Raw genomic sequence first — 20,481 nt, forward strand, 5'->3', positions numbered from 1 at the left:
CATCTTGAGGGTTGAACAAAAGAGGAACATTTTTAGTTTTCCATTCTGTTTTCTTTCTTTTACACTTATAGTTAAGCATGCTCAATATATTAGTACCTAATTTTTATATTAGTATTTATTAATTAAATTAGTATTTATGTATTTGTTTGTTTCAGAAATATTGGATATTTAATTGTACATACTAATTTCCGATATAGTGTAGAATTTTAATATTGGCTATTTATTTTTATTATAATAATTATTGGTGTCAGCCATATACAGTGGAAGTCAAAAGTTTACACACACCTTGCAGAATCTGCAAAATGTTATTTTGCCAAAATAAGAGGGATCATACAAAAAACATGTTATTTTTATTTAGTACTGACCTGAATGTGACATTTCACTTAAAAGACATTTACATAATAGTCCACAATAGAAAATAATAGTTGAATTTATAAAAATGACCCCGTTCAAAAGTTTACAGTAACAGTAAAACTGCCTGCTGTTCTTCAGAAAAATCCTTCAGGTTCCACAAACCTGATTGAACCCTTTGCAACAATGACTTGAGATCCATATTTTCACACTCAACTATTACAGAAGGTTCAAATGCTCACTGGAAACACAATGCATTAAGAAAGAATTTTTGAATTTGAAAATGCTTGTTCAGGACAAACAAAGGATTCATGAACAGATATCACTAAACAAAAACTATTATTTTCTCGTGTGGACTAAATGTAAAAGTCTTTTATGTGAAATATCTTATTGGGGTCAGTACTAAATAAAAAAATAACATTTAGTATGATCCCTCTTATTTTGGTAAAATAATTTACATTTTGCAGATTCTTCAACTGTATATTGGCCATTTCCAATTTACTTTAACAAGTGAGGCAGATACACTGAATATTGAAGGCAAACAAACATATTTAATCATTTGCAAATGACAGTGTGGACAGTCAGTCCTAAAGATCAGAGATGAAACCCAATTCAGATTTGTGTGCAGTGTGAACAAACCCTTAATGACAACCAGTTCTACATGGGTAATATATCACCCATGCTGTCTAGGTGGAAAAGCAGTGATTTCATAGACAGCCAGACAGGAGGGTTGATCTATGCATGAGAATGGTCCTTCGCTGGACCTGATCCAGCCTTGGGTCATGCTAACTGGTCCTAACCTCTCACCTTCTAGCCAAGGGAGGTTAATGATAGTGGACCTGTAACTGGAGCTGTTACATCCGAGTCAGTTCTCAGCAGGGTGTAAGACTGAACACACAAACACACACACACACACACACACACACACTTGCACACAGACACACATATCTTCCAGTGCAAAGGTTGAGGGCAGACCGTGAAGTCTCGTGTCTCTCTGATGTAGAGGGGAAACCTACATCTGAGCCTAGTTTTTCGCTGGATAACTCTGAAGCCAAATCTGCCTGGGGACCTGACATTATGCCTGAGCCACTTAAACTCACAAAAACAGAGAGTAGAAGGTGGTAAAGGGAAAGGGAGAGAGTGAGGTGACAAAGTAATAAATAGCATGGGTCTGAATGGCCCCAACCTGATCGTTCACTTCCACATCTATTTTTTCTTTTTCTTTCGGAAAAAAAAAATTTGCTCTCTGAGGACTTGTTCATGAGTGGTATTTCCTTTAGAATAGACTTGGAGAGAGAGGGGTCTGTAGGTCTAAATTTGACTTTGTGATTGACTAAGTGCAAAGTTAACCCACAGTAAAATTTACATTTGGTTCTGGGCTTCTATGCGAGTCACACAGCAAAGTAATGTGCATACTGCAGAAATGAACAACTGTAAGATTATACAAATCATGCAGTTAGTAATATCACATATTCATTTAATCAGAAACAACAAGCAATTTATCAAAAGAGGCAATAAACACAAGAATTGCCCATTTCAGTCAAGGTTTCAGGTTTCAGTCATCGTTTAAAATAGTAACAAGCTAGGACAGGAGGATAATAAGAGAACAGAAAAAGTGAAGGCATTTTTAAGAGTTCAAGTGTAAAACTGATTGGGCAGACCAAACCGTAAGTCGTAGAGACTTGAAACTTGGAGGGATGGTAGTACTCACACCGCCGACAACCTCACCAAGGCTCACCCCAATCGGCCTGATGGGGGCGCTACAGCAATCAAAAGTATGGAATCACTCAAAACTCATAAACCATGAGTCACAGACTGAAGTGTCTTTTGTTGGAATCCTTGGCTCACATCGGACAAAATGTATGCCTTAGATTGATCGTGAGCCTGGTGAAATTTTGGGGTATTTTAGATTTTTTTGAAAAACCTACTTTTGCCGACTAGTCCTATGTTTTTCGCCCGATCGGAACCCAACCATTGCAGAAAGATTCTCTGGAGAGTAAATATCAATAATTATCAAAAAAAGTTTTCTTGCTTCTTTCGACTCACCAATGCAAATGGTTGCCAAAATGTTTGAAAGGGGCAGGGTCACTTTTCGTAACAAGGCCTATAACTCCTGAACGGAATGAGACGTCTTTGCCGCACTCAGAACACTTATGTAAGAGCTCAATCTGTGGTTACAAGACAGAAATCGTGAGGCTTGGCCACTTTGTGGCACTATAAGAGGGAAAAAAAACCAAAAATGGCTATACCTACGCAACCATTTGTCCTATCAACATGAAAATCGCTATGTGCGGTCTTGGTCCAAAGTGCCACAAGTGTCTGTAAGGACATTTGCGTATCTCAAAAAAGTTTAAGCGCCTATAAGATAAGGTTCACGAAGGCCGATCAGAATGAAACTCGTTGGGCCTGTTTGACTCACAGCCTCAAAGGCCTTTTTTCACACATATGCATGAAATTCACATCATTTGATAGAACTCCTCATTCTGGACAACTTTGCCTCTAGAACCACTGCTGTCAATCAAATTGTTTGTTAAGAGATTGAGAAGATGTAAAAAAAAACCTACTTTATGAACTAGTCCTAGGTTTTTCACTCAATCTGGAAAAAAAGCACTGCAGTACAGTTCTCTGGACTCTCTAGGTCAATAATTATCAAGAAAATGTTGAAATTTACCCTTTTAGAAGTTAGAATGGGCTCGTTTAGAATAGGGACCTGCCAAAATTTGCCCAAAATCCTATAAAGCCTACAGGAAACCTCATGACTTCACAAAACCTGGTGAGCACATGTGACAGGTGATTTCTAAACAAGCATGCAAAGTTTTGAGAAGATTGGAACAACAGTTGGCTCTATAACAGTCATAAACATTAAAAAATATAATAGTTCTATGGTAAATTACCTGGAAATGCTTTTTTAATAATTGATTTAGGTGGTTACAGGCTTGTTAAATCATGGTTCCCATTATGTGCTTAAATGCCTTAAAGCACTTGAACCCTGGTAATCGCTGATTGCAGCTATATTTTATTGTTATTATTATGAGGAGGCAGTTAGATGTTCAGTTTTTTCTTGAAGATTATGAGGGATTTGGCTGTTGGATTTGGCTGTAGGTCATATGTACTGTATCACCAATACTGTTATATTTATTACATATTCTACTGAATGCAACCCCAGCTCTTGTGTATGTCTCAATATTTGAATTGTATCAAGCTCAAAGAAATTCATAATTTAATTGACATTAGTAATGACAATGATGTCAAAGATATCTGAGGCAAAATTAGACTGAACATTTTCTTAATAAATAAGTACAAACCAAAAAAGTGTTGAGGGAATATGAGGGAAAGACATTTCAAACATCATTATTTGTTTGTAGTTTTCCCAGAATTCTCACCAGCTTCTCTTCATAGTGAGCCGCTATGTGACATTTTTAGTGGATGGAGTCTTTCTAGGGGTCAGGAAAAGCATTGCTCTTGGCCTTTCAGTTTCATTGGACTGTATGGGTTGTGACAGTTCAACTACAGAGTATTACTGTTACATCAGTTTCTGAGATGTGCTAATAATAACTTAAAAATATTGCGTGCTAGAATCTATGTTTTATGGCTTGACTCCCAACATCGATAGTCAAATAATCTACGGATGAAGTCGTAATTAAAACTAAATCTCCTTGAAGTTTATAGATGCCTTACAGCTGTGGATATATGAAAATGTATTGCAGATGTTTAAAACCATATGCATATACACTGATTACACTCGCAATGCTAATGGAAAAGATGTCTTGAAATTCAAAGAGGGCTTTAGAAATGACCTCCTCACACTGTTTAATAGAACAGGACTCTCCTCGACGGGTTGCTCCGTATCGTTTTTCTTGCCTGCAGGCAATATCAAATCCCAGACGATTTGCAGTCCACACTTAATGGAAAAGCAAAGCAACGCTTCACACCAGTGTCGATCCACTCTTAGCGTAACACTCACTTTCCAGTTTTGGAGATTCATATCACTTCACAAAAGAGAAGCCAGAGTAAAGTTTATCTTGGGTGAAGCCTGTGATTTCACTGCCCAGTAGCTGCACCCTGGACTTAAAATCTGAGGCCATGAGAAGATAGATGGAGAATGGAGCAGACAATAAGATGAGTTGGAACTCGCCTGTGACTTCAGTTTGGATCTTCCTAGTAGCCAGTGTTGGAGTTGGAAAATAAATGGAATGGAAAACATAGATGTGCTAGTTGGTTGTATCATAATTTTGAATTGATGTACTTGCCTGAGGCATTTAAATTTTAGTATTGTTATATTTTTTTTATTTCAAGGTTTCATTAAACAAGATCTATTATGCCCCGTTTTACCAAATGTAATAAGTCTCAAGTGTCCCCAGAATGTGTCTCTGAAGTTTCAAGTCAAAATACACCACAGATCATTTATTATATAATTTTGTTTTTTCCATGTCTCTTTTCCAGAATAGGGCTGTGCCTTTACAACTCATACCTCAGATACTCTGCCAAAAAACATCTGTTAGGTTTTGATTATCACGACTATCGCATTGAAATTAGGGCTGGAGGATTTTATCGATTCTGCGATATAAATCGATTTTTTTTTTTCAAAAAAAGTATCGATTTTTTAGCTGCGAGTATCGATACATACGTCCCATTCTAATCCCCCGTCTTGTTTACCCCTGTTCGCGTTGCAGGAAGAGCGATTTGGTCAGCCAGCCGCTAGTGTTGCTGTAGAGCAAGTTACCCGTACTAACTTTACACAGACGCAGATGTCTACCTCTTCCTGTTTACCAAGTCAGAGCGAGGATATTCAGAGAATGACGGCGAATATAAATCCAGCACCCGCCTGCTTAAACGGATCCCTTTATATATAATTTGATGTTTATTTGTTTACCCCCAGGGCATCCAAGATGTAGGTGACTTTGTTTTCTCAGCAGAACACAAACGAAGATTTTTAACAAAAACCGGTGAAGTCTAATAATGGCAGTCAATGGTTACCAAATCTTTAGAGGAAAGAGAAACACACACAGACAAATCCAAATTACACCCTGCGGCTCGTGACGATACACTGATGTCCTAAAACACGAAACGATCGGTTTTTGTGAGAAACTGAACAGTATTTGTATCATTTTTTACCTTTGACACACAGCCACGTCCATCTGTCCTGAGCAGAAGGTTAGCTTTCGGATCGTCACATTTGAACGCGCTCTGAAGTAGAATACGCAAACACCGGAAGCGATCTGTCGCGTGTATACAACACTCGTTGTTTACACAGTGCACACAGACTGTGGGTATAGCCGCTATTCAAAATGGTAATTACTTGCGCTTATCCTGATTGTTCAAACCAATTTAAAGATAAAAGATTACATCTGCTTGCGCAAACTCATGCGGGACTTTTAACCGATTTCCCCTTACGGCGTTTGCGTATACTACGTCAGAGCGCGTTCACTCGTGACGAGCCGCATTCAAAGCTCTTGCTCAGGACAGAAGGACGTGGCTGTGTATTAAAGGTAAAAATTATATAAATACTGTTCAGTTTCTCACAAAAACCGATCGTTTCGTGTCTTAGGACATCAATGTATCGTCACGAGCCGCAGGGTGTAATTTGGATTTGTCTGTGCATGTTTTTGCTTACTTTTAAAGGTTTGGTGCCCATCCACCAGTATTATTTGACAGGCAGACTGCACTGTTTTTTGTTAAAAATCTTCGTTTGTGTTCTGCTGAGGAAACGAAGTCACCTACATCTTGGATGCCCTGGGGGTAAGCATATAAACATCAAATTTTCATTTTTGGGTGAACTATCCCTTTATTTGCAAATTGCAATGTTGCATTTTATTTACTTTTCAAAGGCTTGTAAGCTGCAGTTTGCACTGTTTCAATAAATGGAACTAATTTTCTCAACACATCTTTGATTAATTTTGTCCAGCATTTATTTTGCAAGCTGTCTGATGTTTTTTTAGTTTATTTCAATTAATGAAAACACTTACAAGATGTCACCAAAATCACTCTGTCTCTTTTAAATCTATCAGAAAATGATGTACGTGTATCTAATTATATAGAATAGTATCGAATAATATCGAATCGAATCGTATCGTTGGCAAAATATCGTGATATATATCGTATCGTGAGCTGAATATCGTGTATCGTATCGTATCGTGAGATTAGTGTATCGCTACAGCCCTAATTGAAATCATGCATTTTAAACCATATTAAATTATAAACCTCTGATATATGGTTTTCTGAGTGCACACATCCGACACAAAACCACAGAAAATGGTGGCATGTGAGTACTAAACTAAGTTCTCTTTCATGTCCTATTGCACTTAAACTGTCAAATACACACAAGTTTGTTAAAAAACACACGAGTTATAAAAACAGTCGGTTATGTCTGTGAAGGTAAACAACTGGAAAAGCAATCACAGGTTTATATTAAATCTGTGTGGCAGCAGCGTAATATACAGTAAATAAATCCATAAATCCACTACTCTTTTATCTTCTCTGAGACTAAATAGTGTTCTGTGCTTGTCTTTGCAGCCAAGGACAGAACTGTTAGCATTCTTTGCTCAATCTTTCAACATGGCGTTAGAACTGGTACACCATTGTCACTTTCGAAAACAAAATGGCGGCGCCGTGGGTGAAAACGTGCAGATTAGGGGGCGGTAATATTATATAAGATCCCCTTTGTGCATCATGACAGTGTTGCCAAGTCCATGGTTTTCAAAAATATATACTAGATTGTTCTTTTTCACGTTTTCTGGGTTGGTAGATACACCGGGGACTCGATTATAGCACTTAAACATGGAAAAGGTCAGATTTTCATAATATGTCACTTTTAATATAATATAATATAATATAATATATAACAAAATTCATGATAAATGTTGTTCAGTTTGATTTTTCATATATTTTTCCAGGGAAGAAAAGGCTTGCTGTGTAATGTATTTTGCAAGCAATGTCAAATTAAAGTCACATACTCTATATTCCTTTTGTGGTTAATAGTTTAAGAATTCACATTCAAATGCAATACTTAGTGTATTGCACAAGACCGAAAGAATTACAATAGCTATATTTGGACCTGACTATCGGTAAGTATTGAAACATGCAATTTCTGGCTAATTCAACTTGCGCAGTAGTTCCTTGCATATGTTACTTGATATGGTAAAAATCTGATTCACTGCAAAAACATGTTGAGAACTTCATGTGAGTCTTATTTTTGATTACTTGCACTTACATTATTGTATTTTCATGACAAACTTCCTATCTAAATAAATAATTCTTCTCTTGTTTCCGGTTATACATGTTAGCAATTGTTAGCAAATGTACACTACCAGTCAAAAGTTTTTGAACAGTAAGATTTGTAATGTTTTTTTTTAAAGAAAGAAGTCTCTTCTGCTCACCAGGCCTGCATTTATTTGATCCAAAATACAGCAAAATTTGAACATATTTTAAAATGTAATTTATTCCTGTGATCAAAGCTACATTTTCAGCATCATTACTTTAGTCTTTAGTGTCACACAATCTTTTTTTTTTTTTAAGAAGACATGATAGAAATGAATACTTTTATTTAGTAAGGATGCTTAAAATTGATCAAAAGTGTTAATAAAGGCATTTATAATGTTACAAAAGATTTCTATTTAAGATACATGCTGTTCTTCTTAAATTACTTATTCATCAAAGAAACCTGATAAAAAAAAATCTATTTAGCCGTTTTTACCATCATCATAATTATAAATGCTTTTTGAGCAGCAAAACTGAATATTATATTGATTTTTGAAGGATCGCGTGACGGAGTAATGATGCTAAAAATTCAGCTTTGAAATCACAGGAATAAATCACATTTTAAAATATATTCAAATAGAAAACAGTTATTTTAAATAGTAAAAATATTCAAAATTTTACTGTTTTTGCTGTAGTTTGGATCAAATAAATGCAGGGTTGGTGAGCAGAAGAGACTTGTTTAGAAAACATTAACAATTTTACTGTTCAAAAACTTTTGACTGGTAGTGTAGCTGGCAAAATGCCAAATCCATATGGATGCTTGATGCATTACTCTCAAACATTTAGAAGAAAAACATATATTTAGAGTTCTTAAAATATATTGTAGGCTATTTGTAAGAATCGGACCTTTAAAGGACTGTAGTGTGCTTCTACTTCCTTCAGTCTGACCTCCATGCCAACTACACCATGTGCTGCTGGTTAGCAGGACAGCAAGGGACTCTGATAGCATCACTCCCTCCTTCCTTCTGTCTGTAACAACTCTGATTCTTCCATCCTGTAGATAGACTGCCTGAGTCCTGCCAAACATATAACACAGTATAAAATGTAATGTTTTCTCAGGACAGTTCCTTTGAGGTCTGTTCAGAAGTCAGTGATCAGAATGAAATATATTTGTAGTCAGTGAAGTCATCTTCTATGTCCTCTTTGAAAGTTGGACTTCGTATTATCGAATCAAAGAATGCAAACAGGCTAATTTGCAGTGAGGTCAAGACACACAGCCTGTAATCATAAGAGATCTGTCTCTAAAAAAATATCAGTTTCAGAGTTATAATAGTTAAGTCAACAGCTAACATTTTTTGTTTATGTGAGTCAGTGCTTTGTGAATTGTGACTGTTATTTTGCCTTTTATTGTGGATTTTTTTTTAAAACCACGCTACCGTCTGTCTCCTTGCTAATCACTTATTTCCTCCGCAGATGTCATGTGGCGAATAAAACATGCCCGAAGAATCACAGCTGGAGTAATGGCTTATGCAGATGTGTGCCACTGCCCGACACCCTTTTTTCAAAACCACATTCTGGTAAGTGCTAATGCACATGTTTACAGCCTTACAATGCTTTGTTTTGCATGTGTGTCTGAGCATGACTGTATGAAAGAGAAATGAACCTACTGAAAAAGGGGCCCAGCTGATGAGAGAACTTCTATTCATTACTAACCATATCCATTTACAAGAGAAAAAAGTTTGTAGAATTATTATTAACAGTTTTGGCAAGCTCATTTATGTTTGAATTAGATGTCATGAGCCACACTGAAAATATTTGAAGCATTTTAGTATGTTATGGCTAAAGAAATAAATACATTTGATTAGGTTACTGCATTTAAAACAGCATACTACTACAATTGTATTTATTTATGTGTATAATTAATCAATAATTGGTATTAATATGCTGTTTTAAATGCAGTAACTAAAGGAGAAGTTTATGTATGCATTCATTTATTAAATATGCATTATGAAATAAATGAAAACAAATAAATAAATTTGCTTAAGTGACTTAATTTAGAACTTCATCTTAATACAATTTTTTTATTTATTTATTTATATAATACATAAATAATTGGTATTAATATGTAGTTTTAAATGCTGTAACTAAAGCTGACGTTTATTTATTTATGCATTCATTTATTAAGTCTGTATTACAAACAAATAAACAAATACATTTTTCTTAAGTTACTGCATGTAAAACAGCATTTTAATAATATTTATTTTTTATTTATTTTTTTATTGGTATTATTATGCTGTTCTAAATGCAGTAACTAAAACAAAAGTTTATTAATTTATGCATTTATTTTAAAGATAATAAATAAAATAAATACTTACATAAATTGTATTAATATGCTGTTCTACATGCAGTAACTGACGCATTTATTTATTTATTCATGGATTCCTTTATTAAATATGCATTATGAAATAAACAAACTAATTTGCGTAAGTTACTTCATTTAGAACAGCATCTTAATACAATGTATTTATGTATTTATTTGTTTGTTTGTTTAATAAATAACTGCCATTAATACGCTGTTCTAAATGCTGTAACTAATGAATAAGTTTAATTTATGCATGCATTTATTAAATCTGTTTGCTAAATAAAGTTACTGTATGTAGAACAGCATATTAATATATTTATTTATTTGGTATTATATGATGTTCTAAATGCAGGAACTAAAACAGAAGTTTATTAATTTATGCATTTATTTATTAAATAGGTATTAAACAAACAAACAAATAAATAAATTGTATTAATATGGTGTTCTACATGCAATAATTTAAGCAAACTAATTAATTCCCTAATTAATTTTATTTTTTAAATATTTATACAGAAAATTAATACCAATTATTTATGTATTTATTTATTGCTTATTTGTTATATATTTATATAATAATAAATAAATATTTGGTATTGATATGCTGTTCTAAATGCAGTAACTAATGCAGAAGTGTATTTATTAATGCATTCATTTATTAAATATGCATTATGAAATAAATAAACAAACAAATACATTTAAAATTTTAAGTTACTTCATTTAGAATAGCACCTTAATACAATTTAATTATTTCTATAATAAATAATTGTCATATCAAAAAAGCATATCATATGCTTTTCTAAATTAAAAAAATGCTTTTGTAACTGCATGTAGAACATTTATTTATCTATTTATGTTTATTTATTTAAATAAATAATCGGTATTAAAATGCCGTTTTAAATGCAGTAACTAAAGCAGAAGTTTATTTATGCATTAATTTATTAAATATGTATTAAATAAATAAATAAATAGATACATTTGCTTAAGTTACTGCATTTAGAACAGCATATTAATACCATTTATTTATTTATGTGTTTATTTATTGCTTATTTGTAACAATATATAAGTGGTATTAATACACTGTTCTAAATACAGTAATTAAAGCAGTTTATGTATGCATCATTTATTAAATGTGACTCTGGACCACAAAATCTCTCATAAGGGTCATTTTGACCACATGAAAGCTGAAAATATAAGCTTCCCATTGATGTGTGGTTTGTTAGAATAGGACAATATTTGGCTGAGATACAACTACTTGGAAAATCAGGAAACTGAGGGAGCAAAAAATAAATAAATTGGGAAAAATGCCTTTAAAGTAGAGATGCACCGATTGCAATTTTCTTGACCGATTCCGATTTTTCAGTAAGTGTGACCTGCCGATTCCGATTTTTGCCGATTCCGATTTTATTTTTTTAAGAACTGTAATGAAAGCATAGGCCTATACAGAAATATTCTTTAATTAAATTTATTTTATAATAAAATACATTTTTAAACATTATAGGATCTTCTTACAACAAAATAAAGTGCTTTGTGCCTTCGAAAAAGGTATAAAATTAGTTCCTGTAACTAACATAGTATAGTTATACTAACAAAAATCTTGTCCTCAATGTATTTTTTTTATTTTATATAATAAAAGAAATGTATAAACATTACAGCATATTCTCATATTAAAATAACTTTAACAAAATAAAGTGCTCTGAGCCTTGAAAACATTAGAAATAAAATATAAGTAACAAAGCAGGCATACAAAAATCTACTTTCCTTCAATGAATTTTATATAGATTTTTTTTCTCACAACAATAACTTTAATAACAAAACGTGCACTGTGTCTTCAAACAGGTAGAAATAACAATTCTAGTACTAAATGCTATTACTTCAGCATTAATGGCAATGTTTTCTTGATAAAGAGAAGCATTTCTGCCTTGTCACAAGTTAATCCAGTGGTACTACACTTCGTAACATTCATTCACATATTTGTGCAACGCCACCGCATACAGCGTCTTCACACACGGATGAAACGTACTAGACAAGTGTAACATAAACGCATCTGTAAATAAATACAAATTAAATTCACGTCGCGCACGCTTTAATTACCTTCAAATGGAACATATACGCTCGCTTCGAACTATTAGTGTGTGAAGAGGCTGTGTGCGGAGGCGCAGCGCAAATATGAATGAATGAAAGTGTAGTAAACATCAACGGATATCCCCTGCTCAGGGAGTAGGAAGCAATGAACACTGGGCAGGGACCATTTCAATCGGAACACAGTTCATTCACGGAGCTTACTACTAACGAGCGGGTTATCTGAATCAGGTGTGTTAACTAACAGAGACATGCAAAATATGCAGGGGGCACGATCTACCACATGTCCAGCCAAGCTAAACAAGCGCGTGGTTCGTGGTAGTTCCCTCACGTTGTATTTTGGCCTTATAAATGTTACAAACTGCGATCTTTGTGTCATCTTCACTCACACCAAAGACATGTTTACACGCGACTGTGAGTGCGCGGCAATAAAAGGATCGGCTAGGAATCGGCAAGAGGAGAAATTGACCGGCCGGTCACCGATCCGGGCCGATCATGCGAAAATCGGCCGATTCCGATCACTAGCCGATCAATCGGTGCATCTCTACTTTAAAGTTGTCCAAATGAAGTTCTTAGCATTGCATATTACTATTGAAAAATTAAGTTTTGATATATTTATGGTAGGAACTTTACAAAATATCTTCATGGAACATGATCTTTACTAATGGGTGATGACAGTGCAACCTTGATGTCCTCTCTAAAATAAAGGAAGTCGTTTTTCATGAAGGCAGAGTCCAATCGCATAGCGAAACTTAGCAATCAACACCCTGACTACGTGTCAACAAAACAAAGCCTACAAAAACACTGTTGAGTTTCTACAGAAAGGAAAGCTGCCATAATAGCTGCTTTCAGCTTTGTGGCAATCGTTCAAGCCAAACAAAAACATCCCCAGCAAAGTGTGCTCAGTTAAAATGGGATAATTGCTCATTCTCACCCTTCTATCTGATCTCAAACCAGAGATCTAGTTCAAGTAGAGCATGATGTAATTCAGGTTCAGTGCGATGGTAGTGACATACTTGTCTTCCTTATGCTTAGTAAATATGACAGGTCAAATGCGGATGTGGATATTGCAGTTGGTTTATGCACACAGCATGAGAATGCATAATCTCTGCAGTCAGAAGACCCTAAGGCTAGAATAGGCATAAATATATAGTGCGTGTGTGAGTGCAGATAAAAACAGCTGCACACATATTGGGGCACTATATTAAATTTGAAAAGACAGGTTGATTTGGTGTGGATGGTTATGTTGCTATAGCATGCCGGCCAATTTTGTTGACTGTCATACTGAAATGGAATAATAGACTTGCGTTCAGCTCCACTGTAGCGGTTGGGGAGTGAAACAGGTGAAATGAATCTTTGCTAAAGCAGACATACTAGGAGGAATGTGTCGGGATTGTTATTCTTTTCTCTTGCTTCATGGAAATGTCCCACATCACCTTTTACTTGGCTCAGTCCGTGACAGAAAAGCGTTATACTGGATACTGTAAAAGCACATTATCTTGCGGGTCAGCTTACTTTGATCACTAATATCTAAGCATTACGCATTCACCTCTTTCCAGCTGTGTAATTTCATATGTTCGCTCTCTAATGTATAAATGCTCAAAGGTAGGGAGATCTTCTTCAGCTTCAGTGGCAGGTTGCATAAGATAAATTGATGTTATACTGATGTAAAGGGTCATTTTTTCACCTCTAGTACTTTTTCTCTCTACACGTTCTCCCCAAGTCTGTTTTGTATGTCCTTTGAGGCACATAAACATAGCTGAAATGCTTTGAGAGCAGTTATGTGGCTTGACCATGACAGAGCACCATTGCAAAAACACTGATTGCTGTCAGAGCAAGAAACTTTGGCTGGATTTTGTTTGTGCTTGTGAAGCAACATTTTGCAGAATGGAGTATTTTCTTCTGTGTCTGTACATTTGTATTTGTGTAGTGTGAATAGATTCATTTGTTCAAGTGTACTGTAAGTTATTAATAAGAGTGTCCAAGATATAAAAAAAAGGAAAATATTCAGAAAACTTTTATACCTGAAGATGTTTAAATTTATTTATGGAAGCCTATTCCCGCCACTGAATAAGTAAAAAATAAAATTGTGACTTATCTGACAATTCTGCCTTTTTTTTTTTAGAACTGCAAGATATAAGCTCACAACTGTGAGTTATAAAGTCCAGAATTTCATGATGTAAACTTACAATTGCAAGAAAAGAAACTCTAACTTTATTTCTCAGAATTTTGTTTATATCTTGCAATTCTGACCTTATTACACGAATTTGCGAGTTATTATGAGATATAAACAATTCTGAGAACATATCAGGTTTTCCCCCTTTAGAACTGAACTTTATAACTTGCAATTGCGAGTTTACATCCTACAGTTCTGAGAAAAAAAATCAGTATTGCGAGAAAAACATTCCACATTGCAAGGTATGAACTTACAATTCAGACTTTATTACATGCATTTGCGAGTTATTGTGAGATATAAACTCACAATTCTGAGAACATATTAGTCTTTTTCCGCCTCAGAACTGGACTTTATAACTTGCGATTGCGAGTTTATATCTCGCAGTCTAGAGGAAAAAAAAACTCAGAATCGTGAGTTTTTATCTGTCATTTTTCCCCTTGGCATTCTGAGAAAAGTTAGAGTTGCAAGTCTCTATTATGCAATTCTGAGAAGAAAAAAGTCTGAATTGTGAGATACAAACAGTCTTTTTTTCAGAATTGTGAGACATGCAAGTTATAAAGTCAGAATTGCGTGAGTTCATCTCACAATTCTGACTTTATTACACGCATTTGTGAGTTATTAAGTAAGAATTGTGAGATATAAACTCATAATTCTGAGATTATGAACATTAGTCTTTTTTTTCTCTCTTAGAATTGGACTTTGTAACTTGCAATTGCCAGTTTATTTCTCCGTTTTGAAAAAAAAAAAGTCAGAATTGTGAGAAAAAAAGTCAGAATTGCAAGATATAAACTTACATTTGCAAAACAAGGTCAGAATTTCTCAGAATTACAACTTATCATCTCAATTCTGACGTTTTCCTTGCAATTGCGAGTTTAAACTATCAATTCTAAGAAAAGTTAGTATTGTGAGTCTGTATTATACAGTAAAAAGTCTGAATTGTAAGATATAAACTTGCAATTATATTAAAAAAAAAATTTGAATTGCAAGATACAAACTCACATTTGCAAGAAAAAAGTCAAAAGTGCAAGATACAAAAAAGGTCAAAATTACAGGTTATCTCGCAATTTTGACTTTATTTCTCACAATTGTGAGTTGATATCTCTCTATTCTGGCTTTATTACTTACAGTTGAGTTTACATCATGCAGTTTTGAGAAAAAAGTCAGAAGACTTAATTTCTCAGAATTTTTTATTTAACAATTCTGACTTTTTTTTACTTGCAATTACGAGCTTAAATCTCGCAATTCTAAGAAAAGGTAGAATTGGGAAAAAAATCTGAATTGTGAGATAAAAAGTCACAATTGTCTTTTTTATTCAGTGGCAGAGGCTTTCATAGAAACGTTCTTCCATATTTATTGAATTTTAAAAAAATTTTATTATTATTGTCAACATAACAATAATACATTACAACATAATACTAACTTGTGACCTGAACTAACCTTGCCACGTTCAATTCTTTTTTTCTTTTTTTATTCATTATAATATCAAACCAGTTTAATCACTTAGACACTACTAACTTTATGCCCCAATAAAATCTAACTGAATAAAAAAAACAGATATATTCACAGAAAATGCCTATTAATTGCAAGTATGTTGTTTTTAATATATTTTCGAATACATTTAATAGGTCTGGACAAAGTGAGTGCCCAAAAATGATCTTGCATGGATTGCATCTGATCTGCTCAAGTCCAGTAAATCAAATTAAATATCCAACCACATTTAGACAACCTCCCAATTTTTTAATAAAAGCCATTTATCCAACATTTGAGTATACTCTTAAAGTGTTTCGGAACAACTATCTAAATCCAACACCTGCAGAAATGTGCTCTCAGTGTAATTCTAACCAATATACATGCTGACTTGAATCTCAAGTATGGTAAATGAGGTAAACCCCATATATCTCAGAGGGAATACATTCTGTCAAATCATATATGTGAGCTGAATCCACAGTGACATATTTAAAAAAAAAAATCCCTCCATCTTGTGAAAGAAGCTTTTTTTTAACATGTGGTTTACTCTGACAAAACCAGACTGGATGGTACCTTTCCAGTGAAAACCAAATACAGCTTTTTATTTACCGTAACAGAGCAGTTTCCCAAGAGAGATGTCTTGAAATGGCAACGGCAAACCACACTACAAAAATACTAAATATTGACACGCCATGAAATGTGACAACAACTTAAAGTTAAAAGCATTCTGGTTTAAGTGACATAACATTTAGTCTATTTTGCAAGGTTCTCTGCACAAATGTGGAAAAACAACATGCTAACAACAAGTTTATATGGCCATTTATAAAGACTTTCCACATAACTTTGATTCTTTGTAATGTGGCTGTGATTAGTTTAATCATTAGAAAGCACAAACACTTGTAACAGGAATTCACTTTCTCTGTTCTTAGGCCATTTCATACACTCCAAAACAAAGGAAAGAATATACTGTAGTAGAGTTAAATTAGCCACCGAATGTAATGTTTTCATCAAGTTGTAAAGAAAAACATCTGTTTAGGCCTTTGGGGGTAGCATAAGGAATGCTGGGTAGAAAGCCTGTATTGCTAAACGGTTTATCATGTCTGACAAATGTGCATGCTGGACATTGTTCTTTCCTTGCGTAACGCTCTGGGAAATGGCCAGGCATTCCATAGCATTGACAAAACATTTCCTCACAAATGTAAAAATAAGTTGTAACATAAAATAAGGACTTCTTTATTTCTCTTCATCTCTCCATCCACAGACATTAATCAGGACTACTGCGGCCCCGACAAAGAGTTGGATGAGGAGACTTGTCAATGTGTGTGCCGAAAAGAGCTACGAACGGCAGGCTGTGGACCGCATCGCTACCTGGACAAGAACACTTGTCAGTGTGTATGTAAAGCAAAGCCTTCTTCCTGCAGGCCTCAACAAAGCTTCAACAAGGACACCTGCCAGTGTACCTGCGCCAAGGTGTGTCCTAGTAGTCATCCTCTCAACCGCACCAAATGTGCGTGTGAATGCACGGAGTCCCCTAACAAGTGCTTCTTAAAAGGAAGGCGGTTCCACCAGGCCACATGCAGGTAAGAAAAGAGTTTGGTTTTATGTATCAAATGATTGCCTTTTCAGAAACTAAAAAAAATTCATATCAGTCTGCAAGACCTTTGTTCATCTTCGGAACACAAACTAAGAAATTTTTGATGAAATTCTAAAGCTTTCTGGCCCTGCATAGACAGCAACACAACTACCACGTTCAAAGGTATTAAGGACATCAATAATTAGTCCATGTGACATACTTTTTGTGCACAAAAAACAAAACAAAAATAACTTTATTCAACAATTTCTTCTCTTCCGCATAAGCAGCATCAAACGTATGTGTTGTGGTACTCTCGTGGATGGCAGTGGAGACTGACACAGAAAAGTAGAGATTAATGAATTAAGTCATTATTTTTGCTTTCTTTGCACAAAAAAAAGTATTCTCATAGCTTCAGAAAATTAAGCTTGAACCACTGATGTCACATGGACTATTTTAACAATGTCCCTACTACCTTTCTGGACTCTGCTGTCTATACAGGGTCAGAAAGCTCTCAGATTTCATCAAAAATATCTTAATTTGTGTTCTGAAGTTGAACTTCGAAGGTTTGCAGGTTTAAATCAACATATAACCGTTGAAGTCCAAAGTTTACGTACACCTCGCAGAATCTGCAAGATGTTAATTAATTTACCAAAGTAAGAGGGATCATCCAAAATGCATGTTATTTTTTATTTAGTTCTGACCTGAATAAGATATTTCACAAGACGTTTTCATATAGTACACAAGAGAAAATAATAGCTGAATTTATAAAAATGACCCTGTTCAAAAGTTTACATACACTTGATTCTTAATACTGTTTTGTTACCTCAATGATCCACAGCTGTTTTTTTTTATATTTATTTAGTGATAGTTGTTCATGAGTTCCTTGCTGTCCTGAGCTGTTAAACTGCCTGCTGTTCTTCAGAAAAGTCCTTGAGGTCCCACAGATTCTTTGGTTTTTCGACATTTTTGTGTAACGCTCACTGATGCTTCAGAAGAAAAAACGATGCATTAAGAGCTGGGGGGTGAAAACTTTTGGAATTTAAAGACGAGGTTAAATTTAACTTATTTTGTCTTCTGGGTAAGATCGTGTAAGTATCAGAAGATCATGTAAGTATCTTCTGTAGATTCTGAAGGGCAGTACTAAATAAAAAAAAAAATGATATTTAGGCATATAAGAAAAATGTACACATCCTCATTCCATTCAAAAGTTTAATGCATAATTTTTCTTTCTGAAGCATCAGTGAGCATTTGCACCTTCTGTAGTAGTTGCATATGAATCCCTCAGTTGTCCTCAGTGTGAAAAGATGGATCTCAAAATCATACAGTCATTGTTGGAAAGGGTTCAAATACACAAAATGCTGAAAAACCAATGAATCTGTGGGACCTTAATGACTTTTCTGAAGAACAGCAGGCAGTTTAACTGTTCAGGACAAACAAGGGACTCATGAACAACTATCGATAAAAAAAAAAGCTGTGGAACATTCCGATAACACAGTATTAAGAATCAAGTCTATGTAAACTTTTGAACAGGGTCATTTTTATAAATTCAACTATTTTTTTTTCTTGTAGACTATATGTAAACGTCTTTTATGTGAAATATCTCAATCAGGTCAATACTAAATAAAAAATAACATGCATTTTTGGTAAAACAATTAACATTTTGCAGATTCTGCAAGGTGTATGTAAACTATTGACTTCAACTGTAGGTAAGTAATTAATGACAGAATTAAAAAATTTTGGGGTGTGCTATGCCTTTATTAGCTTTAATAGCTCTTTACAAAATACTACCGCTGTGCTTAAATGCTACAGTGATGGTATAAGATAGTAATACAATTTTTTCCCTCTCTTTTTCTTAGTTGCGTCAGGCCGCCATGTAACGTGGACCCCAAGAAAAGAGGATGTAACGAAAATGAGTATTTCAATGAGGAACTGTGCCGCTGTATACCCACATACTGGGGGAGACTAAACTAAACACTTAACAGCGCAGGTGGTGTTGAATGCTAACGGACACGCTGGCATTTGGAGCAGCGCTATGTTCGGCTGCTGCTGCTTATCTGACTCACATGTGCTAGTCATGTGGACTAGCATGGAGTAACGCGAGACAAGAAATGTCCACATTTAACCCCACAATATCAAGCATGGGGTGAGCTATCAAGGACCGAGAGAGATTTCTAACGGCTGGAGCCATGTTTTTTTTCATTGTTTTAATTGAATTGTCTATTCGTATTTGTCAGATAATGATTATATAATTTATTGCCATGAAATGTTTTGAAACTCCCATGTTCATTGCATTCATTTCGAATCTCTGCGAAGAAGAAAAAAACACTGTGATCAATATTTTTGTATCATGTTAAGTCCCGTAAAATAAAGTATAAGTTGTATTATATATTGTTAACTTATTTATAAGCTAGACTATCTTATTGAAATAATACTGCACATGATTCAAATGTATTCAGTTTTGACTACCAAATATATGCACCTATCATTCCAGATTAAGTTCTATCAAACTCACAGTGCAAGTCGGAAAAAAAAAAACGGATTTTTTTGTGCTGGAAGCAGTGCTTGTTGACAATCTAAGACCATTACGCAAGTCAACCAACAATATCAAAGACTCTAACAGGGAAATACAGCACAATAACCTGGGTATCAACCAATAATAACTGAAAACTGGTGCTACATGTATGCAGTTCCACAAGAGTTACATGAGTGACAATGTACACTTGGATGAACAGATTCCACCTACTTCAACGTCCAACCTGCAACATTAAGAAAAAACGGTGGAGAAAGTGGTGTATGAATGACCTCAAAGTTTGGAGATCAGTGGTCTTTAAGACCACATCAGTGGATGTGTACATAGGATCAATGTGATTGGCCCAACTCCACTTGGTATCCGCCCACTGTTTCAGCTTGACACTGTAAATATAATAAATCACCTCTGCTTCCATCCCAGTCCTTGCGTCTGTGTCTGCCAAAAGTGTGCGTGTGATTTTTTTCACTGTTTCTCATTCCATTGAAACCCCCTGTAGCTCCATAATGGAACCATAATCTTCATCCACTGGATGGGAAGGATCAAAAACAAGCTCTGGAGCTAAATCCAGAACATTTTTTGTCTTCAAGCATATTCATACAGCAGGTGGCCTCTTTCCCATGTGATTTAACACGCATATACACTTATATATGCACACATATCTCCTCTTCAGCTTTTCTACAGGGCTTTTTAGATCTAAGGTCGCATCACTTTTGCATCTGGACTATATTACCTCTTCCTTCTCTAAC

At 34.7% G+C, this 20,481-nt stretch overlaps 1 protein-coding gene across 1 annotated transcript in view; it reads left to right on the forward strand.

Annotated features, from left to right (window-relative positions):
* Positions 1-20,154, forward strand: part of vegfc (vascular endothelial growth factor c) — a 59,777-nt gene extending 39,623 nt beyond the window's left edge. Inside the window, exons 5-7 of the mRNA XM_073842918.1 lie at positions 9,022-9,125; positions 16,894-17,212; positions 19,062-20,154. Of these exons, the coding sequence (XP_073699019.1) occupies positions 9,022-9,125; positions 16,894-17,212; positions 19,062-19,176 (538 nt within the window). The 3' untranslated portion in view covers positions 19,177-20,154. The remainder of the gene's footprint in view (positions 1-9,021; positions 9,126-16,893; positions 17,213-19,061) is intronic.
* The last annotated feature ends 327 nt before the right edge of the window (positions 20,155-20,481 follow it).

Source organism: Garra rufa, chromosome 6 (assembly GCF_049309525.1).
Source record: "Garra rufa chromosome 6, GarRuf1.0, whole genome shotgun sequence".
Taxonomy (NCBI): Eukaryota; Metazoa; Chordata; class Actinopteri; order Cypriniformes; family Cyprinidae; genus Garra; species Garra rufa.